Below are 24,602 nucleotides of genomic sequence, written 5' to 3' on the forward strand. Positions count from 1 at the left end.
TGGGTTCAATGGCACAAGTGCTTCAGTGATGTGCTGTGTTCTAGCAAGGTGAATGAGACTTCCACCTACTCGGTGTTCTCCCTGGGATTGCAGCATGCAACATGCAAAGCATCTAGTTGCAACAGGGGGCTTGCTATTCCTTGGAGGAGTGTGTGCTCAGGGCACTGATGCAGCAACCACTGCCAATGTGCGAGGCTTCCAAAGAGGAAATGGTGTTTCAAACCAGGTGATGGAGATTCCCTTCTCCAAGCAGCAAAGATTTCCCCTCAACTCCCTCTCCCCTGTCTATGCAGGAGAAGCGGGTGGACAATGCCCTTGAAAGGGAGAGGGCTGAGAGTGGAACCCCATTACTGAATTCTGTAAGAACTGTGGAGGAGAGGGCCATGGAAATTGACAGTTTTCCAACAATGGAACATGTGGGTGATGACGAATTTCACTTTCAGGTGCACAGAGCCGTGAGGCATTCTCTGGAATATTGTGGTGTTGGTTGGCATAGTGATGGGTGTTGGAGATTGTTTGTGTTTTGGGGGGTGGTTACCTTTGGACAGTGGAAGGGTGCATTGAATCTGTGAGAACATATTCTGACAGCAGGCCAAGCACTGGGTGGAGTGAATTCCTAGAGTGATTCTCTTGCTGCTCCCATCGGTCCCAATGGTATGGTGCCACCATCAGGGGCCAAAGCAGCACCTCGGAAGAGGGAAGCTTTCTCCAATGAAACATCATCATACCAGGATACATCACCAGGCACCAGTGTAGATATGTGCACGTCAGTGGATCAATTTAGATTTGGAGACAATAGGTGTGGAACACATCTATTGTGCAGGAAGTGGTACCTGAGATAGAGGGTATTTGTGGACAATCCACCTCGAGAGAGAAGAGTCGCCATGATGCTCCTCTGGGCATTGGACAAAGGCCTCAGAAGCCACAGTTTGGGGCTCAGTATTTGGACCTACAGTAGCAGATGTGTGGCAATTTGGCAGAGCTCCCTGAGGTACTGAGAGCTCATGCGCTGTGAATTGAGTCCATGATGGTGATGAGCTTGACCATGTCTCCGGGTCTCGAGCACATGAGCGTCACCCATGAGAATATGGGCAACTTTATAAAGGGCCACATGTGGTAGCACCTGGAATGTAGGCGGGAGCAGTGAGATTTCCTGCGCAATGTGCATGACTGTATCTGGAGTGAGTGTGGAGCTAGGGGACCTGAACAGGAAATCTCACAGGTATAATGATGGTTGGAGGGGGTGCCAGCTGCATCCCAGCAGCAAACCAGTGGGACAGCACATCAAAGGCTGAGGATGATCCATAGAAGGATGAGGGTTCCATGGGGCTTGCCTCACCCTCTTCCTCTTCGAGTGCCACATCCCTCTGCTGTGCCATATTGGGCAGCATGGAGCACAAGACATCCATCTGGGTTAATAAGCTGGCGAGTATTTGGGATGTTCCACCAAAGCAGTCGAGCATTGTAATCTCTTTTTTATGGTAGCTCTATGGTCTGTTCAGTGAGTGTCCTGGTGTTGAGTTGGTTCTCATTCTTTCTGCACTTAGGTCCTGTCTGAGGATACCTGAGTGATATTGGAAGCTACCTCTAAAAACAGAAAGTGCTGGAAATAATCAGTTTCTTCAGTTCTGATAAAGAGTCATATTGGACTCAAAATGTTAACTGTTTCTCTCTCCACAGATGCTGTCAGACCTACTGAGTATTTCCAGCACTTGGATTTTATTTTGAATTTCCAGTATTACAATATTTTTGCTTTTATTTTCTTCAGAGGGTATCCCTTATCATTCAGAACCTATCCACGTAGCAGGGGGTGCAGTAGCAGAGTTGAGGCAGCCTTGGCTCACAAAGTATAAATATGTCATAGCAACTCTTTGGAAAGCATGCACAGACATGCAGGAAGTTCTTTTGATGGTCACACACCAGCTGCTCATTTATCGAATGGTACACTTTTCTGTTGATGAAGTGCTCTGGTCTCTCTGTGGGTGCCTTGATGGCCACATGGGGGCAGTCCACAATGTCCTGGCCCTGGGAGAATACAACTATAGACACAAGCCCAGCAGCCCTATGGATCCGTGAGGATGCATTCGTTGAGAAGCCGATGAAGTCAGCCACCCTTTTGAAGAGGGCATTTGTAACAGCATGGATGCATCAGAGAGCAGCAACTGAGATATTCCACACAACTCAGCAACAGAACCCTGAAAGGAACCTGAGACAAAGAAATTGAGGGCCAAGGTGACCTTCAGTGCAACTGGTAAGGCATGGTGTTGGATGGATCTAGGGACCAGATCATCATTCAGGAAGGCAAAAGGGCTGGTCACTATCGCCCTGGAAAGGTGAAGTCTCCTTCCGCACTGGTGCTCTGACATCTCGGGCAGGGTGAGCTTGTTTGCAATACACACATTGCTCTGGATATTCTCTGCTCCTTCTCCTCTTCAGTGCTGGCTGCTGAGGTTGTCGCTCCTGTTGCCTGGGGACCCTTCCTCATGGCACTCGAGGCGGCGGCTGCTGCTGTGCCTAAATGACCTGTACGTGCAAGTGGCACCCATGTCTTCTTGAAGTATAGACTAGTGAAGCCTGGCTGAAAGGACTGCTTCCCATTGGTGGGAGATTTGTGCCCAGGCTGTATGTTCAAGGACCACACCCTTGCCTGCTTCCCACTCCCTGGTGCATTCTGGACCTTCCCTAAGGATTTTCCCATCAAGGTAATGTAGAATTATCTTTATTTTTAAAGTTGAAAAAACATTTCTGAATTTGCAAGGGGCCTCCCACTGTGTTCACAATTTCCCTGAGCTCACATGATTCTACAACCTTCCAAACCCCATCTGATCGCTGAAATCTTCAATTGTATTCAAGTTGCCATCTGCTCAGGAAGTCTTGATGTCAGTCAGCATGCGTGTCAGGTCCCGGCCCACCTCGCTTCCCATGCCAGTCAAAATAGCCGGAAGTAGAAACGACATTGGGAATTGTGCATGTGTCAGGAAAGGATGGAGTTTGCCCCCCGTCAGGAGAGGAAAATCTAGCCCTATATAATTTTTGTAATGTGGTGACCAGAATCGTGTGCAGTACTCCAGGTATGGTCTATCCAAGGTTTGATACAAATTCAGCATAACTACTTTTTAATTATATCCCTGGAAAAATAAACCCTAATGCTTGGTTAACTTTTTTAAGGGCCTTGTTAACCTGTTAATTTACTTTTAGTCATTTGTGTCTTTGTACTCCCAGATCTCTTTGTTCCTCTACCACAATCACATTCTTGTTTTTTAAGTAACATGCAATCCCCTTATTTTTCTTGCCAAAATGTTCTCCCTTACATTTATCTACGTTTAAATTAATTTGCCAATGATATGCCCATTCTGCAAGTTTGTTAATATTTTTTGCAGTTCTCCCTAGTACCATATTAACTATCAGCCCAACTTAGTTTCATCTGCAAATTTAGAAATTGTGTTTTTGATTCCAAAGTCTATATTGTTAATATGAGTTCTGAGCAACAGTGGACCCAGTGCTGATCCTATGGAAGACCTTATGCTTTTCTGAATAACTAACCTTTACCCTACTCCGCTCTCTGTCTTGAAGCAAGCTAGCTATTCATTCTGCTACTTGTCCCATGACTCTACATCTGCTGAAAGTTGTATTAGCACCAATGTGTTACTAATAACTTCACAAAAGCACAGCAACAGTTAAAGGACACCCACAATCACCTTCTCAGGTAAACTATAATGAGCAATAATGAACAGACCATGTCAATATCACCTACATTCCTAGCACAGTATTTTTATGGAAATAAAAATATGACCTTACAAGTTCTATATGGCATCCTGATATATATACCTTGGAGACAATGGAAAATGTTAAAAAAAATTAAGCATATAGAACATCTGTCATTAAGTATAATTCTCACTTGTATATCACCAGAAGCAGGAATATAGCTGGCTCTCTTGAATGTGTCTGTCACGTTCCGCAATATGTCTGCAGAGAATAACAGATCTCCACTGTAGAAATTCTTTCTTTCCATTAAGCCCAGCATAGTCCTTATGACTTGGATCATGCCCTCTCCGGCCAAGGTCCGTTGTCCTTTAGCCAGGTGCTCTCGGATCTAAATAAAACACACATACGCACATTCAACATATTGTTTCTTAGAACAATCAGATTATCTGATTTGCTAACATTTAATTAACCAATAGTTATACACAGTGATTAATAATCTATTCCTTTATATGTAAATGATTTGTTTCAAAACTGTGAGAAAATACCCATATTTATTTGTACACTGATAATCTGCATATTTACTCATATCTCCTCATTTCATTAATCTAAGCTACAACAGTTCTCAGGGACTCACATTTAGGCCTGCAAGTGCAGCACTTAGAGTATTAGATTCTGCCCTAAGATGCAAGTGCTCAAAGTACACCACGCTGCCCATTTCACATAATAAATATTTCAAATGCTGTAAAGTGCAGAATAAAACTTAGTTGCTATACACAAAAGGAAGAATAGCAAATTCTGAACACTGTATGCAGATCAAAGGGTGATATCCTGAATGCTATATCTGCAGGTTAGAAAGTGATACCCTAAGCGCTGTATCAAAAGAGCCAAATGTGATTTTCTGAGCACTATTCCTATTGGCTGAGCTCAATGTCTGCAGAGCAGATTGAGGTGCCTTGATAAGTCAGTTTCAATGAAGCTATTTCCACAAAGTAATCTCAATGGATAGCCAATAATAGAAACAGGAAACCACTGGCTTTACTGCGAGCATCTTGATAAAATGGAGTAGTCCCAGAGAAGAACTCAATGTTACATCCAGGTAGAACTACATAATTGTTATGATCTAAATTAATGAAATGAGTAGATACAAGTAAACAGATTTGTCAGTATATGAATCAATGTAGATAACAAATAAATGTAGATAACAAAATACTTAAGAACATCAGAAAGAACATAAGAAGTAGGAGCAGGAGTAGACCTTACGGCCCCTCAAGCCTTCTCCACCAAAATACGATTTTGGCTGGTCTTCAGCCTCGGTTCCACTCCTGCCTCTTACCCATTTACTCTTGATTTTCTGAGAAATCAAAGATCTGTCTAACTCAGGCTTAAATATACTCAATAATGGAGCATTCATTGCCCTTTGGGGTAGATAATTCGAGAGATTCACAACCCTTTGATTGAAGAGGTTTCTCTTCATCTCAATCCTAAATGATTGATCCCTTATCATGAAACTGTGTCCCCATGTTATAGATTCCCTAGCCAGGGGAAACAATGTCTCAATGTTTACTCTGTCAAGCCCCTTCAGAATCTTTTGTGTTTCATTGACATCACCTATCATTGTTCTAAACTCCAGAGAACCTAGGAACAATTTCTCAGCCTCTCACTATAATAATCTGCAGGTGCAACAATGATGAAAGCATGTTTGTAAAAGATCATTTATGCTTGGTTAGAGAGTGTTACGGACAGGAGAGACTGGCAAAACTGAATTCCTTTATCCTCTCGCCATCTGTGCATAAGCGGAGATGTTTTTAGCTGTTTAAAAATAGGCTGTGGTGTGTTTCCCCAAATCCTCAGTTTCTGAAGTCCAATTTTTAAAGTGACATGCAGCAAATTCTCCTTACGATTAAATCAGAAGATTGGTTTATTCACACATTGAAACCCAGAGGGATGATCGCAACTTCACACACACACAAACATAAACACACACAAAGGAGGATAGAAAAGAAGAGTTTTACAACTATGAATAACTTAACTGTTAACTTAAAGGAATCACAGAAATGGATATCAGTTCATGTGATATCCAGAGTCCAGAAAGTCAAAGTCCGAGGTGGGGTGGGAGAAGTTCCAGTTTTTGTGAGTTCCTGGCAGAAGACAGCAGCGGAGAATCCCTTTAAAATGGATGGCAATGCAACAAGATGAGATTGCTGTATATAGATATGGTCTGCTTGGTAGGCGATAGTCAGGGGTTTCCAGAAAAACAGGCTTTCAGGGGCTGAGGCCTATTCCAGGATGCTTGGTTAACCTGGAGTCCTGCTATTGGTCCTGCATGTTGGAGGTAAATCAGCAGACTGCTTGTTTCTGAATTCTCAAGTGAATATAAAGATTTCAAAATGGTCACTCAAGTCATGTGACTCCCTTCCTTCTAAATGATTTCATAGAGGGATGCTTATCTGGTGTGTGGATCTGGCCTTTATATTGTGGCTTACAATGATCCAGTCATTAGTCCCCAGAAGAGTCATTATCCATATTAATTACCTTGTTCTGAGTAATCATACTCCGCTAGAGGATAAGCTTATAAAGATGAAAATGACATCCATTCCCCTTCCATTGTTCCTTTTTGAAAAGGATTTTGACAGCCCCAGCTATCAATGTATCTCTCTCTTTGTTATAGTCCTCTGGTTTTGTGGATTATAATGGATTCTTACAATGAGGTGTGAGATTTCATAAGGATGAGGGTGGAAATCTTTTGTCCTTGTTTTTTTAATTCATTCATGGGATGTGGGCGTCACTGGCCAGGCCTGCATTTATTACCCATCCCTAATTGCCCTAGTTCAGGGGGCATTTAACTGTCAACCACATTGCTGTGGGTCTGGAGTCACATTTAGGCCAGGTCAGGTATGGATGGCAGATATCCTTCCCTAAAGGACATTAGTGAGCCAGATAGGCTTTTATAAAAATCAACAATGGTTTCATGGTCATCATTAGACTTTTAATTCCAGATTTTTTATTGAATTCAAATTAAACCATCTGCCATGGGAGGATTCAAACCCAGGTCCCCAGAGCAGTACCCTGGATCTCTGGATTACTAGTCCAGCGATAATACCACTACACCATCACCTCCCCTTGTAACTGCTGCTGGAAATTTCCAGAAACTGTGGCCACTCTTGTGAGTCATGTAATCTGTAGGCACCACCTTTTGGTTCAGGAAAGTCCATTTTTAAGTAGGCAAAAAGAATAAAGTTTGATTTACATATTTTATGATTTCTTTCATTTTTTTTGACATCCAGAAGCTCAGCAAAGTGATGTAAATTACATTCCACTATTCTGACTCTTGGTATGATGGGAACATTTTTAAATGGAATGTTTAGTTTGATCATCCATTTGATGACCTCCTGAGATGATGAGTGAAGAAATGAAGTGCCTTCTGCAACACATCTTAATGAGCATGTGAATGTGATGTGTTCCAGGACCAAGGTCCAAGACTCATGTCCACAGTTGCAATTCGGGTCATCCCTCATCTTCCATTTATGGAGCAGATGGTCACATCATTCATGCTCTGTGCGCATTTGGCGGAGGGCTGTTCACTAACTTAAGGGGGAGGTCCACAACAGGGACCTCTATTGTTTGGTTTGTGATAAGATTTTGGTTTTGTTTAGCTGCATATATCCCACACTTCCATTTGACTAGTGGGTTGATACCAGCTGAATGAACATTAATTGCTGCTTCTCTGAATGGTTGACATGATTTTAATCAATTGCCTGGTGGGTTTTTCAAGTATACATGAATGGAAAGGTCGGTGTTTTCATGACTTTTTCGATCCCACGAAACACAATGGATTTGCAGCAAATGGCAAGTGGGGCAATGTGGAAGAGCATCAAGAGCCACTCAGCATCAAACATATACATTACATCAAAACTTGCCATATTTCATCAATATCATCTTGATAAATATAACAAATAAGGAAAAACTTGTCATTTAAACATCATCGTCCCACACCTTCATGTTGTCTCAAAGTGCTTTAGAGCCAACAGCCAGCTTAAGGGACGTCATAAGGTAGCGCTCTTGGCCCGATAATCTTCAGCCGCTTCATCAATGACCTTCCTTTAATCATAAGGTCAAAAGTGGGGATGTTAGCTGATGATTTCACAATGTTCAGCACCATTCGTGACTCCTCAGATACTGAAGCAGTCCGTGTCCAAATTCAGCAAGACCTGGATAATATCCAAGCTTGGGCTGACAAATGGCTAGTAACATTCGCGCCACACAAGTGCCAGACAATGACCATCTCCAACAAGAGAGAATCTAACCGTTGTCCCTTGACATTCAATGGCGTTCCCATCAATGAAACCCCCACTATCAACATCCTGGGGGTTACCATTGACCAGAAACTCAACTGGATTAGCCATATAAATACGGTGGCTACAAGGGCAAGTCAGAGGCTGGGAATCCTGCAGTGCTTAACTCACCTCCTGACTCCCCAAAGCCTGTCCACAATCTTAAGGCACAAGTCAGGAGTGCGATGGAATACTCTTCACATGCCTGGATGAGTGCAGTTCCGACAACACTCAAAAAGCTTGACAGCATCCAGGACAAAGCAACCGGCTTGATTTGCACCCCATCCAAAAACATTCACTCCCTCCACCACCAATGCACAGTGGCAGCAGTGTGTACCATCCACAAGATGTACTGCAGGAACTCACCAAAGTTCTTCAGACAGCTCCTTCCAAACCAACAACCACTACCATCTAGAAAGAGAAGGGTAGCAGATGCATGGGAACACCACCACCTCAAAGTTCCCCTCCAAGCCACACACCATCCTGACTTGGAAATATATTGCCATTCCTTCACTGAAGCTGAGTCAAAATTCTGGAACTCCCTCTCTGACAGTGCTGTGGGTGTACTTTCACCACATGGACTGCAGTAGTTCAAGAAGGCAGCTCACCAGCACCTTCTCAAGGGCAACTAGGAATGGGCAATAAATGCTGGCCTAGCCAGCGATGCCCACATCCCAAGAATGAATAAAAGAACCACTGACACACACCGTCACATCTCCATATGGGCACATCTCCTCTCTAGATCTTGTCCTCATCCCGAGCATGGCTCCCCGCACCACCCACACATGCCATGCATCCTTATCATTTCCCTAGCATGCATCTTGCTCACACTCTCTCCTTATGACTTTATGCAGCTCAAGATTTCACACAATCGTAGGGAGGCTTCAGGCCAGGGTGGAATGTCGGAACTCAAGGTCCTGTCTGTTTGAAAATCGAACCATTGAGCTGGCTGGAGGAAACATGGACCATGCCTGTGGCGATGGTGAGGCTGGTGGCAAACGCCCACGTGAGGTTTCTGCACCAGCTCATCCTTCAGACAATCATACTGTGATTTCATTGTCCTGTTTTAGAGTTACCTGCCATGAACTAATCATCTTTCATTTCTTTCACAGGAACCTCAGCCAAGCGCCCAACAGCCTCAACCAGCCAGGCCCTTAGCACAGAGTCCCGATGACACCTCAGGTGAGGATCCTGAGAACACCACAGCAGAAGAGCCATCACAGCGGTCATCCACATTCTCCGACAGCACAGAGACACACACGTCGGTGGGATCTAGTTCAGAGCAGGTTCGGGGTCACAATATGGTGAGCACAGCACACAATCCGGTCCACAGCAGGCCAGGATTCTGCTGAGTCTTGGGTATGATGACAAGCCTCCGGACTCAGTCCTAAATCAGTTGGTGGAGCTTCAGCAACAATCATGGAAACATCAGGAAGGGGGCTCAGCTGCATTCCTCAGATTGCAACGGATGATGGAGGTGTCTATCCGCGTTCAGTCTGAGGTAATAACGCCAGCATGCCAACACACTGAAGTCAACACTAGCAGGATGGCAGCCATCATGGAGACCTTGGTCCAGGACATCAGTCCTGCACTGCTGCAGGAGCTGCAATCTATTGCTGTAGCCATTGATAGCATCCATCAGTGGCTATGCGAGAGGGGGGTGCGCAACACTTCGCTCTCACTGTAGCTGCTCAATCTCCTCAAGGAGATAGCCAGAGGCCCATAGACACTTATAGCGAGGGGGACCAGCAGGTGGACACCCAGGTGCCATCCACCTACGTGACTCCAGGATTGTCCTGCTGATGCCAATCCCCTCTTCCTGTGACCCCATCACTTCCAGTTCTACAGGTCAAGGAGGGTCCATCCGTCCACAGCAGGAGACCCAAAGCAGGCCGGGGTCCTCCAGGTCTTGGCACTCTAGAAGACACCTGCCAGACAATAGGGCATATAAGTCAGCAGACTTACACATGTATAAGACGACGTGTATATAATGTTCACAAATGTAAATGGAATCACACCCATTTCAGATCTCCTCTTGTGTATGCCTTTTATGATGAGCTGTGTTGCTGTCAATCAGGTGTGATACCATGGTGCCTCCCCCAACTTATCGCAGATGTTGCTATCATGGGCTTCTCGTCTATGCAATGTGCTTCCATATCACTACAGTGTGTATCTCTTTCTCAGGTCTTTCCTGACATCAGTGATTCCTTGACCTTAATGTTGAGTATGCTTGTGGACAGAACCTTGTTCACATGTTTTGCAGTGTCATGTCATGTTTATTCTTGGTTGTGTATGATTGAGGCAGAGGTGTTCTCCTATCTCGTCTGTATCCTTGAAAAGTGAAGGTTTAGTGTACAAGGAGGGATGTGTTTACGCATGGAGAAGGGTCATATATTGTGCAACTCCATATGCTCTCTGTCATCCATCAGGGTTTTCACGCTATGAGCCCACACTCAGAGCTTGTGTATGCTCCTGTCTGTCAACTGCGTTTTCGACTTTCAGAATGTACATTTGCTAAGCTGACAAATAAGTGGGAGCAACTTGCCCCCTCAAGGTGCTGAGGTTCTCCCCCTCTCAGCCACATTATTGTCCTGGTAGCTGAACCTACAACCTTGATCATTTCTCAACCTGTAATTGTCTATATTGCAACCACAAGGCTCTCATCACAACGGGATGCGGTGCTGTGCATCCCATCACCTAAACACTCAAATCGATGTGTGATGCTAATTTAAAATGGTGATTTTTGGCAGTCAACAGAGCCTTTGAGCATGCTCTGGAAGTTTTAGGCAAGTTGAGGGGAGCAATGTGATAGGAACAAGGATGTACTGAAGTTGAAGCCTGCTCTTTATTAGCAATGACTCGTCACCTTGAGGGCCTCATGGTGTCTGAGCAATTTGAAGTTTACCAGGGCTGGCCATGAGGGCACAATGTGTGTATTAAAGAGGAGGCATTTTAATGCCTGGCACGCAAGTGGTTGAATGTCATCATCTTTTGGTGGTCCACATACATAGTGAGGTGAGGATAAAAGTGGGCCACCATTCCTAACTGAGAGTGCTGGATGTGAGTGTGAAAGAGAAGAAGGTGACACAGAGGATTGAGTCATCTCTGCACACCTGCAGAACATCCTCGGATGCCTTGGCCAAGTATCACCTATCAGTTTCACCATCGAGGTTACACAGAATGCCTTGTCCCGTTGCTGGAGATGGGTCTCCTTGAGGAGCTTTATCAGATTGAAGACATACACCTACCAGCCCACTGAGGACAGTGGAACAACTCTTGGCTCTTGTAAGCTGCCGTTGCGATTGGGATGCTGTAGAGACGCTTGAAGAGGCAGCATCTTCTGATGTCTGATGCAGGTGCACCCTCCTCCAGTTGGCACCTCACCTCAGCAAGGACACACGCTCTTAAGGCTTCATCATCCTTCAAACGATCAGGACAATGTTACAGACTGATGTGTAACTGTTCACCCTCGTATTGAAGTGCACGGTTGAAATGAGTGGAATAGCAAAGCTGGTGTTCAAGTTGGCCCATGAGGGAGGGCACTTGTCCAAGAGGGTAGTCACTGCAACTCATCATCCTTTCACTTTTGATTTTAGAAGCATGGTACAGGTAAAGTTTGGCTTCAGCTCCCCCATCCTTTCCCCTCTCCCAGTCACTCACGTTCTTTCCCCCATCGCTGTTGACTGCCCTGGCATTACCTTCCACCTTGCCACCGTCACCTACCAGTCAGAACACTTTTCTTTCCGCGATGTCCAGGTTAATATGCATGTTCCCTATCTTCCTGAGAATCCCTTCCCCATCAACATTAACCTTCTCCTACTCACCCCAGGGTCCATGTCTGCCACCAAGACCCCACCAACCACCTCCGCCATCCCTTCTACCGCAAATGTCACACCCTCACCCTCCCACCCTACTGCCTCACTCTGCCCTCTCTCATTCTCACCATTCCCTCCTACCATGCCCATCTTCATTTCCCTCCCCAGGAGGCAGTCATCGACTCCACAGTTCCCTCTCTTGCACATTCACCTGGATACCCTGCCCTTACTCCTCCCTCCACTCTTCCTCTTTCCTCTACCCTTACTTCTTCTTCCACCCTTACTCCTTCCTCTCCCCGGACTCCTTCCTCCCCCTGGTCTCCTTTCCCCCATGAACTCCTTCCTTCCCCAGACTCCTTCCCCACTGTGAACTCCTTCCTCCACTCGGACTCCTCCCCCCCTCCAAACTCCTTCCACCCCCCCGAAGTCCTTCCCCCCAAACTCCTTCCCCCTTCCAAGCTCCTTCCTCCACCCAGACTCCATCCCCCCTCCAGACTCCTTCCCTTACACCTTCCTCCCCCTTTATACCTACCTCCCGAGTTGCCGTATTCTCTGCTGTTACACCCTCCTCCCCTTGTACTTCCTCCCTCCACCTCCCAACCTCACCCTCCCCGACACCATTGTCCCCCCTCAAACCCCCACCCCCCTCCACCCAAACTCACCCACCCCGCTACACCTTCCACTCTCCTTCCACCCCTCAAAGTCCTTCCCCCTCCAAACTCCTTCCCCCTTCCAAGCTCCTTCCTCCACCCAGACTCCATCCCCCCTCCAGACTCCTTCCCTTACACCTTCCTCCCCCTTTACACCTACCTCCCAAGTTGCCATATTCTCTGCTGTTACACCCTCCGCCCCTCGTACTTCCTCCCTCCACCTCCCAAACTCACCCCATCCGACACCATTGTCCCCCTAGTCAATCCTAGACCTTCCGCTCCCACCAACCTGGTACACCTCCCTCTTCCAGTCAAACCTACACCTTCCTCTCCAGCCGCTCAATGGTCATCTGTAGCAGACCATGGCCAAGAGACTGATGTCCCGAAGCAGACCCTCAACAGTCACCTTCCACCTCTGTGAGTTGCATCACGGTGGAGCCAAGTCCACGAGAATCCACCCATCATGCGATGCACATTCCTTTAGTGTTCGGTTGCTGTGGGATTCTAGCATCCTATGCTACTCATTGTCCGCAATGTGAGCAAGGCCCTGACGGCAAGTCCTGACTTCTGCACATCACATTTTCCAAGGCGTGTTCTGCACCGGCATGTTTTCCCACCGACGAGGGTGGTAAATTTGACGTGGGGGGATGACTCCCGTGAGCAGGGCTTACTATGATACGCAGATATATTAAAATTATGTTCCTGATGTGCAGCAGTGGGAAACACAGCCTGCCATTGGCGGGTGGAGCGGATAATTGCAAACTGGTTTCATGCCATGTTGTCCGCTCACGCCCGCCATGACGCTTGACACCAATGAGCATGGAAAATTCCACCCTATATTGTGGAGAAGTGTTCTGTCTACATCAGGATGTTTTTAAACTGCAGATATAGATAATGTGCTAATCTCAGTAGAACAGCTCATTTAGCTAGTTACTCTGCCATTCAGTTTAAACTGGAACTCTCAACAGGAGCATTTTTCTGCCACAAACATGATAAGACTTCTAATATATGCAGCTTGTCTCTCAATGGCACTTGAAATTACTTTATTTAATGTGCTGAGTATTATGATGTTCTCATTGAATGGCTTGAGGGTTTGAATGGTCCAGTCCTGTCCCTTTGTTCTGTGAACTGTAGAATATAATGTAATTTGTTCCGAATTTTATCAATAAGCATAACAGCTGAATTTAGAATTCTATCAAATGGGAAAGATTGGGAACTGGTTCAATGCAGTGGAATCTCATGGAATGGAAGCAGAGGGAAATAATGGAATCATTGAAATTATATTATCTGGGTTTGACAGCTCATAAAAAGTAATGCTGATTTTTCAGTAGCTCCAAACAATTAAGCAAAATATAAGTTACCTGGCTCCAATAGCATCAAGGTACTGCAATCAAAAATATAGCAATGTTGCAATCTCTTATGAACATTGTAAGGTTGCAGCTGAATTAGTTCCATCCAATGTATTTTCAAAAAACAGAGTGAACAAAAGGGAATGAGGTTTTTGTGAAAGCATAAAATATAATAGGGCAGAATCGTCCCAGATTTGCAGTAAGCGCGGTAGCGGGTGGGAAAAACAACATTTTATCCAGCAGCCGCAATGGCGGCTTCTCACGTCATATCGGCCCAATCCCACCGCATTAATTATGCATTCCCGGGAAACATGCCATTCCGATGGTGGGCGGGCTCCAAATCACCTGCCACACTGTCGCCTCGCTACTTCATCACTCCGGGCGCCACATTTAAAGCACAGCCGCATGCGCACCTCTCAGTGCTTCCAGCCCAGGACTATTGTAAAGGAGGCTTGGCCTAGAAAGGCAAGAAGACTGTAGCCCCCAGGTTTAATGACACATCCCTTGAGTGCCTTTTAGGTGCCATGGCGGCCCGCTGTGATGTCCTCTATCCCTCCTCTGGCCGCAGGAGAGGCAGCAACATTACCATTCTGGCTTGGTTGGCAATGGCTGTGGTGATCAGTGCCAATGCTGCACAGAAGAAGTTGGCCATCCAATGCAGATAGAGGGTGAATGATTTCATCCGTGTCGCCAGGAAAAGGCAACCATCTCATGGCTCTAAGCTTACACTCTCAAGCCCATCGCACATTCATTGACATTTCAATACTGCCAGCTCAAAGGACATCACCACTCATTCTCTTACACACACCCTCACATCTCCATTTGGCCTCATCTGCTCTGGAGACTGCCTCCCCAGCCTTCACCATCTTGAGGTCACTTTCACAGTTAAACTTGTGCCCCTCCCACAAACTTCGGGTACCCCACTTCCCCAGTACAGCCCTCACCCTGCAGTCTCTTCCCGTGCCTGAGGTCACTTTTGCCCCTTCCCCAAGCAAGCCCTAGCCCTGCAGCTGTACAAAGCCACCACCGCCTAATGGCTGGTCTGGTAGGTAGAGACCTGCCCGTGAGTGCCCTAAAAGTGAGGTGGTGCTGCCTGCGATGCTTGGCGCTGATGACTATGAGTGCTGCCTGAAGCAAAGTAGGCAAACAAACCTCAAAGTCCTAAGCGAAGTGCAGCTCACCAGGTGCACGTCGCTTATGTGCAGTCATAAAACACGTAGGCGTGATTGGGTGGATGATCTAGCATGGGAGGATGAGTCCAGCGGGCTGGCCTTACAATGTTATGCAGATATATTACAATGAGGATTCCTATGTCTGATGGCAGGAAATCAATGGGCTGAGCAGGTGATCGCAAGCTGAGTTCAAGACGTCGTGAAACCGATTTTTGACCTTCTCGCCATATTGTCTGCTCATGCCGCCGAACATGCCCGATGCCAGCAGGCATGGAAAATTCCACCCATAGATCAGTAGTTACATAAAAAATATACTTTTAAAATATATAATTCAAAAGAATCAAATCAAATAGCTTTTTATTTATGAAACACAGGGCTAGAAATTTGAAAAGGCTCATTAATGCGTGTGTGGGTCATAATGCGTGATTACCTCATGCCCAATCGAAGTAATGCAGATAGCATGGAAACATTACACTTACTTGCATAATTGTGACGTGAAGGGCAGTGCATGTTCAGTAGGGGAGCCCAAGTTCATGTGAGGCCAGTTTGCATTTCTTAAAACCAGCCTGCACCTCTTCCAGTGGAGGTGCAGGTCCTCATCCAAATGGCTGGGAAACACATTAGGAGCAGGAAGAAACGTGAATAATGGAAGCAGCAAACCAAAGACAGAGCTTCTAGGTTGTCCAGTGCATTGCTGGCATCCTTAGTTCAGGAGGTTAAAAGGAGAGAGACTCCGGGTGGGTACGACACCTACTGAGAGCTCTTCTCCTTCTCTCTATGAGCAGCTTCTTTTCTCTGCTGCCTCTGCTTAATTTTTCTGCATTTCAACAGCCCAAGGGGAACCGCAATTATTGCCCCCACACTGTAAGTGTTGTACCCAGTGGCCTTTTAAAAGCACACAAGTTCTTCCAAATGTTCAGCACCTCTCCATTCTGACTTAGAGAACTTCTGTCAATACTCCCAAGAACACAGTGTCTTCACCAACTTTGCAACAGAAAGTTGGTACTCCAAAGTACCTCAGCTGAAAGCTGAATGGTGATGCCTTTGACTTTGACTGGTGGGAGGGGTGGGTTCTTCATGCGGCTCGGTTGTGCATATTTAAGAGAGATATGAACAGTGAGGTCCAAAATGGTAGTTCGGGCATAAAATCAGCGTTAGATGGTGACTGATGCTATGGTTTGCTCACTCTGCAGACTTCCAGTGCACACAGAGGAAGCTCACAATATCGCCCTGGTGATGAGCAGGGCACCTGCCCCCCAGTTGACCCTCAGTCAGCTCCTGTTGTGCCAAAGCCAGCAAGCCAAATTTTGCTAAACCTTTACTGTAACCATGATGTTGTGACATACATTACTGTGTCATTTTTCATATTTCACAAAGATAAAAGGATTCACCAAAAGTTAGAGAACCACTAAGATTTGAACATTAGTATCAAGAAAAAAGGAGGTTCTGTATTTTCTATTTCAGCTTCTAAGAATATTGGGTAGATTTTGAACCCTCTCCACCAGCCCAATAGGAATGGTGTTCCACCGTATTCTTGACACATTCCCTTTATTATATCGTATCTGTGAACAAAAGAAGGCCACCTGTCCCCAAAAAGTGGGAGTTTATGTTACATTGAAAAGTTACAGCACAACGACATCTTCTGAATCACAGCAATATTTTTATTTCCTTATATATGAGGCTGGTATGGGGCTAATCCTGCCAAAATCCTTATCTGAGGTTCTTTAATGGTTGTGATGGGCTTGTTGAAGATTTATGTTCAGACAGCAATGTACCATCCAGGACAAAGCAGCCTGCTTTATTGGCACCTCATCCACTACATTCAACATTCACTCCCTCCTCTAGTGGCAGCAGTGCGTGCATCTACAAGATGCACTGCAGCAACTCACTAAGGCTCCGTCAACAGCATCTTCCAAGCCTACGAGCTCTATCATCTAGAAGGACAAGGGCAGTGATGCATGGGAACGCCACCATCTGCAAATCTCCTCCAAGCCACACACCATCCTGAGTTGAAGCTATATCACCGTTCCTTCACTGTCGGTGGACAAAATTTCTGGAACTCCCTTCCTAAAAGCACTGTAGATGTACCTACAACCATATGGGCTGCAGTGGTTCAAGAAGGTGGCTCATCACCACCTCTCAACGGCAATTAGAGATGGGCAATAAATGCTGGCCAACCAACGATGCCGACATCCTGTGAAATAATAAATAATATAAAATTGTCAAAGTGGTTTGCCACTTCAAATCAGGCCAAATTCAAATCAAAGTAATTTCCCAATCTTGAGTAACAAATACAGTATACTACACTGGAAGAAGTATGTCTAAATCTCTCCAGAAAGGGAAGGAAAAGGGAATGTGAGCTTGTTGCTAGAATTATGTTGCTGGCGGTAGAAACAATGGGTCAAGATCTGATTGACATGGACGCTTGTAGGATGGAAGAGGGACTCTGTCATTTTTGTTGGTAGATTGATAAATGGATTGAGAAGAAGGAAGGGGAATAAGCCTAAATCATGGGTCAACATGGCTACATATGGGCTAAGAGGAGGAGGTTTGGGTACATTCGAGGTACATTTCTATGAGGGGGAAGGGTGGGGCAAGCAAAGCTAGAGCACCCTAAATAAAGAAAGAGATAGAGAGTAAGGTAAGGCAAAAAATAGATGTATATGACTGATGTCAGTTGATAATATATGTGAAGACCAGGCTGAATATAGAAAGTTCATAGAGCAAGTGGAAAAGGAAATAAGGGGGCAAAGAGAGGGAATGAGAAGTGACTGGCAGTTCACATGAAAGGGAGTCCAAAAGTCTTCTACAGGTAGATATACATAGGGCAGAATCTTGCCCTTGGATGGCGGGCGGGACCCACCAGCTTGGCGGCGGGCGGGCAGCCAACCCCTGCCACTGAAATGGGGCCCGCCGCCATCTTAAGTGGGCGGGCCAATTAAGGCCCGCCCAGTGGCATCCCCGACGGCAAGCGCTATGCGCTTCCTGTGCGGGGGGGAGAGGGATTCCCCATCTGTCAAAGTGCGCTCTTTCGCGCATATGTGCGAAAGGGCTCACTTCTCCCTGATGCAAAGTCCTGTCTCAGGGAGAATACTGACAGTGGTAAAAACTTTAAAAATAGAAACATTAAAAAATTATTAACATGTCCCCCTCATGTGATAATGTCACACGAGATGGGACATGTTAATAAAGAACACATAAACTTTATTATTTTTGTACAAAACGGACATGAAACTTCATCCCACCAGTGGATGAAGTTTCATGAATAATCAGAAGCCTGCTGGGGCTCCTGGCCTGCCCGCCAACCTTAAGGTTGGACGGGCAGTGCTGTTAATTATCTAAATTACTTTCCTAATGGCCTTAACAGGCCTTTGGCAGTTTGGCGGGTGCGCAGCAGCCTCTGGCATGCACCTGTCGAACAAAATATCGGAAGGACATGCAATGATGTCGGGACACATAGCCGGCTTCATCATGCGTCATTTTGCGCAATGCTGTGTTGGGCCTGTCCCCGCATGCCGTCGGCAATATTATGGCCATAGTTAAAGAGGTGATAATTGAGATAATAGATGAGTAAAATTTGGAGGTATTCGAAAATCTGGCTGTACTTAAAATTGATAAGTCACCTGGACTAGATGGAATATTTCCTCAGGCCATGCCAGAAGACTGGAGATTTGCAAATGATACAATATTGTCCCAAAAAAGTGTAAGGATAAACACAGCAACTACAGGCCAGTCAGATTAACCTCAGTGGTTTGGAAACTTATAGAAATGATAATCTGGGGCAAAATTAACAGTCACTTGGACAAGTGTAGATTAATTAAGGAAAATCAGCACTGATTTGTTTCAGGCAAATTGTGTTTAACTAACTTGATTGAGTTTTTTTTTGATGAGGTAGAAGAGAAGGTTGATGAAGGTAGTGCATTTGATGTAGTGTATATGGGCCTCCAAAAATGTTTGGGAAAATATTACATAATAAACTTGTGAGCAAAATTTGATGACCTTTCATCAGAACCAGAAGCATTAACTCTGTCTGTCTCTCCACAGATGCCAGACCTGCAGAGTATTTCCAGCATTTTCTGTTTTTATTTCAGATTTCCAAAATCCACGGGATTTTGCTTTTCTTTCTCTTAGACTTTTCCTCCCAATATCTGTGTGGGTCACAACCCAAGCAAGACTTCAGTGTCTCTCAATATAGCTGCTGGATATTATGTATTTGATACAATACCAAAAATTAATGAAGAAGCAATCTTTAAGTGCTTCTGGTGATTAACAATATTGATGAGATTTCTTCACTACTATTGCTCAGACTTGCTTATCACTATAGCTCTACATTCTCAGTATTCCTCCACTTTCAAGCACCAGACCTCCTACTCTCTCCCAGAAACTTATCCATATCCTTTGATGTGCTAACCTCAGACCATCACATCTTCTACTTCTTTCCATCATGCACTCTCACTTTCACTTGTCCAGGCTATAATAGTACCAAATAGGAACACAAGAGATAGTCATAGAGATGTTAGAAGAGCAAAGGGATAAAAAGAAAAAGAGTTGCAGAGAGAAAGGGTGAGAAAAAGCGTTATAGACAGTCAAAGGCAACACAATGAATCATTTGTGTGGGAGCCATAAGAAAAATGAGATAAAGAAGAATTGGAAACAAAGAGAATGAATTAAAAATCAGGACAGCTTTAAAGATACATACAGGAAGTGAAAGATATATTTCCTTTCTGTCCATTAGCAATACAACTGGAGGTAAGTTACTTTGACAATATAATTGGATGGTCTCTAGCAAAGGCCAGATACTTCTTGTTTTTTAATTTGTAAAGGATTCAACAATGACACCACAGGTAATAGTTGATCTGAGCATTTTGATCTTAAGTGAAATAAACATTTACATGTGGCCATCACTTATTCCTAAAGAATGTAGTTCAAGTATCAACAGCAAACTCATCCTACATGAAGAACTTTAAGGTATCCCAGTATTCAAGAACTCTGCAGTTACATGGCAAGTTACAGCTATATTCCTGAATAAATCAGAACTCTGTGCAGCTATACTGTGAGCATCCATATACTTTTGAGCAAAAACAGAAAATTTGTACGCATAAATAATGTAATTGTTAACTTGCTGAGTAAAGGGGAGATCAACACACTTAAGTAACAACTCTCACCTGTTGAATAAACAGGAACTTGGCAGTGTTACAGTGTATAGTTCTTATCCTGCTGAATAAACAGAATCTCTGTATGCTTCTGCAGTATAACCCTGATCCTGATGAATAGATAAGTCAGCATACTTTCCATAATCCTTACTTTGTTACATAAACAGGAACTTTGCATACTTATCTAATATTACACACCCTTTCCTCATTGAAAAGCAAAAAAGCCAAATGCAGTGGCAAGTGCTATAATATCCAGTTGATAAACAAAAATAATTAAATATATTCTTTGTACACCAGCCACTGTCACTACTGGGGATTTGCTCGAGGAAATCTGAATGCAAAGTTGTCCATTAACAGTCAATCCAACAGACCATAAAAGTGGCTGTACACTGTGAAGCAGTGCCCTCCAGCCAAGAAAGCATTTCACCTTTTACACAGGAAAGGGAAAAACAACTTTTTTGTCGAGCCATCAGTGACTATGAAGGAAAAAGACATGTTAATGTTTTGGGGTCCAAACCTTTCATAAGAACTCCACAGGCAGAGCTCCGATGAAGGGCTACACTCAAAACAATAATCTTCATTTTCTCTTTGCAGATACTGGCAAGATTGCTGTGTACTTCCATTATTTTTTTATTTTATTCTACCCCTTCGCCACTTCTGTTGGCTTAGTTCAGAAGGGAGCCATATGCGTAAGCTGATCTAAATGACTAAAACTTAACCAAAGTAAGTGAAAAAAAACACACCCAAGGAGATATTGTGTGTAACACCCTAGGGTTGATTAGTCCACAGTTGGTTTTGTCTGGGCATTGTCATGAAATCCATTGATCTTTGTGTGCCTGGGTGCTAAATTAGCAGTCTGTGGAGACTGTAACATTTAAGGTACAGGATGTTCAAACGCTTGTCACATTGGTTCCTGCCTAGTAACAAGGGTGGGACCCTCTGGGAGTGTTTCAATAGGTCACCAGTTCTGTTCAAGGGTCAGTGAACAGCTCTTTTTGAAGCAGACAGTTTGAGGCAGTCTCCCAGCCAACAAATGCCACAGAGGCAGGGAAAGGTAGAGGTCCCGATTAGGTTGAGTTAAAAAGTTAGAGAAACGGTTGTGGGGAGAAGACTTTAAGTAAAGAGGCAACGGTACCCCTTTGAAGCAGTGGTGCTCTGCTTGACATGGACATAGATCTGAAAGTGTGCTTGTGTGCTCGTATTTGAGTCTACTCGGGAATCCAGGGAGAAGGAATCTCCAAGGTGAAACTGTAATCCTGTGAGGTGGGCCATTGTTAAAGCCGTCCGAGTGGGAGCAACATTTGGTGAGAATTCCAAGGAGAGATCTTCAAAGGTGGAGATTGGAAACCCTCGTGCAAAAGACAAAGCGTCAATGATATTGGTTGACTCACAAAGGGACTAACATCTGAGTAGTTTGTTAAAAATCCATGGAATCTGTTTTGGTTGCATCTGTCATTTACTCTGTTGTGTGTTGAGTCTGATCACATTTCTTCTATTAATTCACAAGTACCTCATACTTACCCTAAATGTTCCAATACTAGATACATATTGTAAATTATGTTGTCTTTCTGAACTTGTATAGTAAAGTTTGTTTCTGTTTGTTCAAAGCCCATTGAATCTTGTGGCTTTATTCCAAAAACAGGTGCGTTGAACCTCAGCCTTTATCTAATCTAAAGAAAACATTATTGGTCCATAACCGGATCTCCCCCCTTGTCACTGGGTCTAGCCAAGGATCATAACAGCTGCCAAAGGAAGGTTCACCAGGAAGCAGTTAAGTTGTCAGGATGGGGTTTTAAGAGGGACTCGTGGGAGGTAAGCTGGGAGAGTCAAGGGCAGAATAGCTTTTGATTTTTCTTTTAGACCCTGAAGGAGGAGCATTTTTACTTCTGCTGACTCAAGCAAAGATTTTTTTTAGGCCAACCATATTTTCTAAACTTTTCTAAATAGCACACACCATCTGAGCCACAGAGCATGCTCTGAGCTGACTCCAGCTGGTTATTTGCAACCATCTTTTCCCCTCCCCCAGTCACCCATTTCCTTTCCCGCATCACTGTCAACCTCCCTGGCATCACCTTCCACCTCCCCTGCATGACCTACAAGCCACAAACCTTTTCCTTCAGGGATGTCCAGGTGAATGTGCACATTCCCTTCCTTCCTGAAAATCCCACCCCAATCCACATTCACCTCCCCAACCTCCTCCTTCCCACCCCCAGGGTCCGTGTCTGCCTCCGAGTTCCCACCAACCACACTCACTGTCCCTTCTATCGCTATTTCCGAACCCCTCACTCTCCCACCCCACTGCCTCACTCTGCCCTCGGCCATATTCACCATTCCCTCATGCCACGCCGACTCTCAGTTCACTGCCCAGGAGGCAGTCATTGACTCATCAGAGCCTCCCTTACACATTCACCTGGACATCTTTCATTCCTCTCCCACCCAACCTCACCCCATTCTGACACCTTCATTCCCCCCTCCCAACCTCACCTCCTCCTGACACCTTCATTTTCCCCACCCAACCTCACCACATTCTGACACCTTCATTTCCCCCCTACCAACTTCTACCCATCCTGACACCTCTTCCTCTCCCAGTCAGTCCTAGGCCTTCCTCTCCCACCACCCGATACATCTTCCTCTCCCAAACACAGGCAAACACAGCTGCACCTTCCTCTTCATCCCTTCGACCATCATCCACTGTGAGCAGACCCTCAATGGTGACTTTCCAACGTCCATGGGGTGCTTTGCAACAGAGCCATTTCCATGAGAATCCACCCAGCATGCCATGGACATTCCTCCAGTGTGCAGTTGGTGTTGGGCTGCATCATCTTCTGGTCCTTTGATGTCTGCGATGTGAGCAAGACCCTGGCGGTAAGTCTGCATGTCACACTTGTCAAGATGTGTCTGTACTGGACGATCCAGCTGGGGTTGGACGGGGGGATCAGTCCGACAGGCTGGCCTTGTAATGTAATGCAGATGTATTGCAATCAGGTTCCCGACGTCCGATGGTGGGGGACATGACCCACCATCGACGGGCTGAGTGGATAATTGCAAACTGGTTCCACGACGTCATGAAACTGATTTTTGGCCTTTTCGCCATATTGTCCACTCACACCGCTAAGCACACCCGACGCTAGCGGCATGGATGATTTTCCCATCACCTTTTAAATTTAATCAATCCAAGCTTGTTTGATTTGCATTCACTTGAGATGCTTAGCAGTTTCTTATCCAAGGCTTTCCATGTAAAAAAAAAACTAATTCTTAAAATTAAAAATGTTATATTCTAAAACACATGAATTATTAAAGTAGACTTTCAGAACAATTGTGGAACCAACTAGGAATAAAGCAATTTTAGATTTAGTATTGTAACCTGTAATGGTATTGTAGACTAGTAATGAAACAGGGTTAATTAGTAATCTCATAGTAAGTTCATGGGGAAAAGTTTATCATAATACAATTGAATTCCATGTAAGGTTTGAGAGTAACATAATCCACCCCAAGAATCTTAAACAAAGCCAATTATATAGACATAAGGGGTGGGCTGGCTAAGGTTGATTAGGTACATAAACTAAAATTTATGGCAGTAAATAAACTGATAAAAAGGGGAAAAAACAACTGAAAATGTGAATGAACTAGCCAGGAATATATACAAAAAAAGACAGACAATGAGAACTTTTAAAAGTATATAAAAAAGGCAAAGAGTAGCTAAAGTAATTTTGGTCCCTTACAGACAGGAAAACATATCATGGGAGAATGATGAAATCGTAGAGACACTGAACAAATGTTTTGTGCCTGTCCTTATATTAAAAGACAAAAATTACATACCAGAAATAAAGAATAACCATGGAAATAAGAATGAGGAATTTAAGGACATTAATAGCAGCAGAGAAAAATTATTGGAGAAACTTAAGGGACTAAAATCTGACAAATCCCAGGCCCTGATAGCCTACATCCAAGCATTCTTAAAGAGACAGCTGCAGAGATAGTGGATACACTGATTATGATTTTCTAAAATTCCCTAGATTCTAGTCAGTTAGCTCAGTTGGCCAGATGGCTAGATTATAATGCATAATGATGCCAATGGTGTGGGTTCAATCCACATACCAGCTGTGGTACTTCAAGAAGGCCTGTCTCCTCACTTTGTCCCACACTTGCAGTGGTGCCCTTCGAATTATATATGACCAATTGTCTCTCTCTAAAGGAGAGAGATGCCTATGGTCCTTTGTGGTCTATGGCTAATTAACTTACCTAGATTCTAGAGTGGTCCCAGCAGATTGGATGTTAGCAAATGTAACACCGCTATTCAAGAAAGGAAGGGAGAGAGAAAACAGGGAATGACAGCCCAGTTAGCCTGACATCAATCCTAAGGAAAATGTTGGAATCTATTACTAAGAAAGTCTTACTAATGCACTTGGAAAATCATGGTATGATCA

General features: G+C 44.6%; 1 protein-coding gene across 1 annotated transcript in view; it reads right to left on the reverse strand.

Annotated features, from left to right (window-relative positions):
- adgrb2 (adhesion G protein-coupled receptor B2) overlaps positions 1-24,602 on the reverse strand; it is a 1,091,625-nt gene that overhangs the window by 548,625 nt on the left and 518,398 nt on the right. The window contains exon 10 of the mRNA XM_078566906.1: positions 3,899-4,093. Within this exon, the coding sequence (XP_078423032.1) occupies positions 3,899-4,093 (195 nt within the window). The remainder of the gene's footprint in view (positions 1-3,898; positions 4,094-24,602) is intronic.

Source organism: Cetorhinus maximus, chromosome 21 (assembly GCF_964194155.1).
Source record: "Cetorhinus maximus chromosome 21, sCetMax3.hap1.1, whole genome shotgun sequence".
NCBI lineage: Eukaryota > Metazoa > Chordata > Chondrichthyes > Lamniformes > Cetorhinidae > Cetorhinus > Cetorhinus maximus.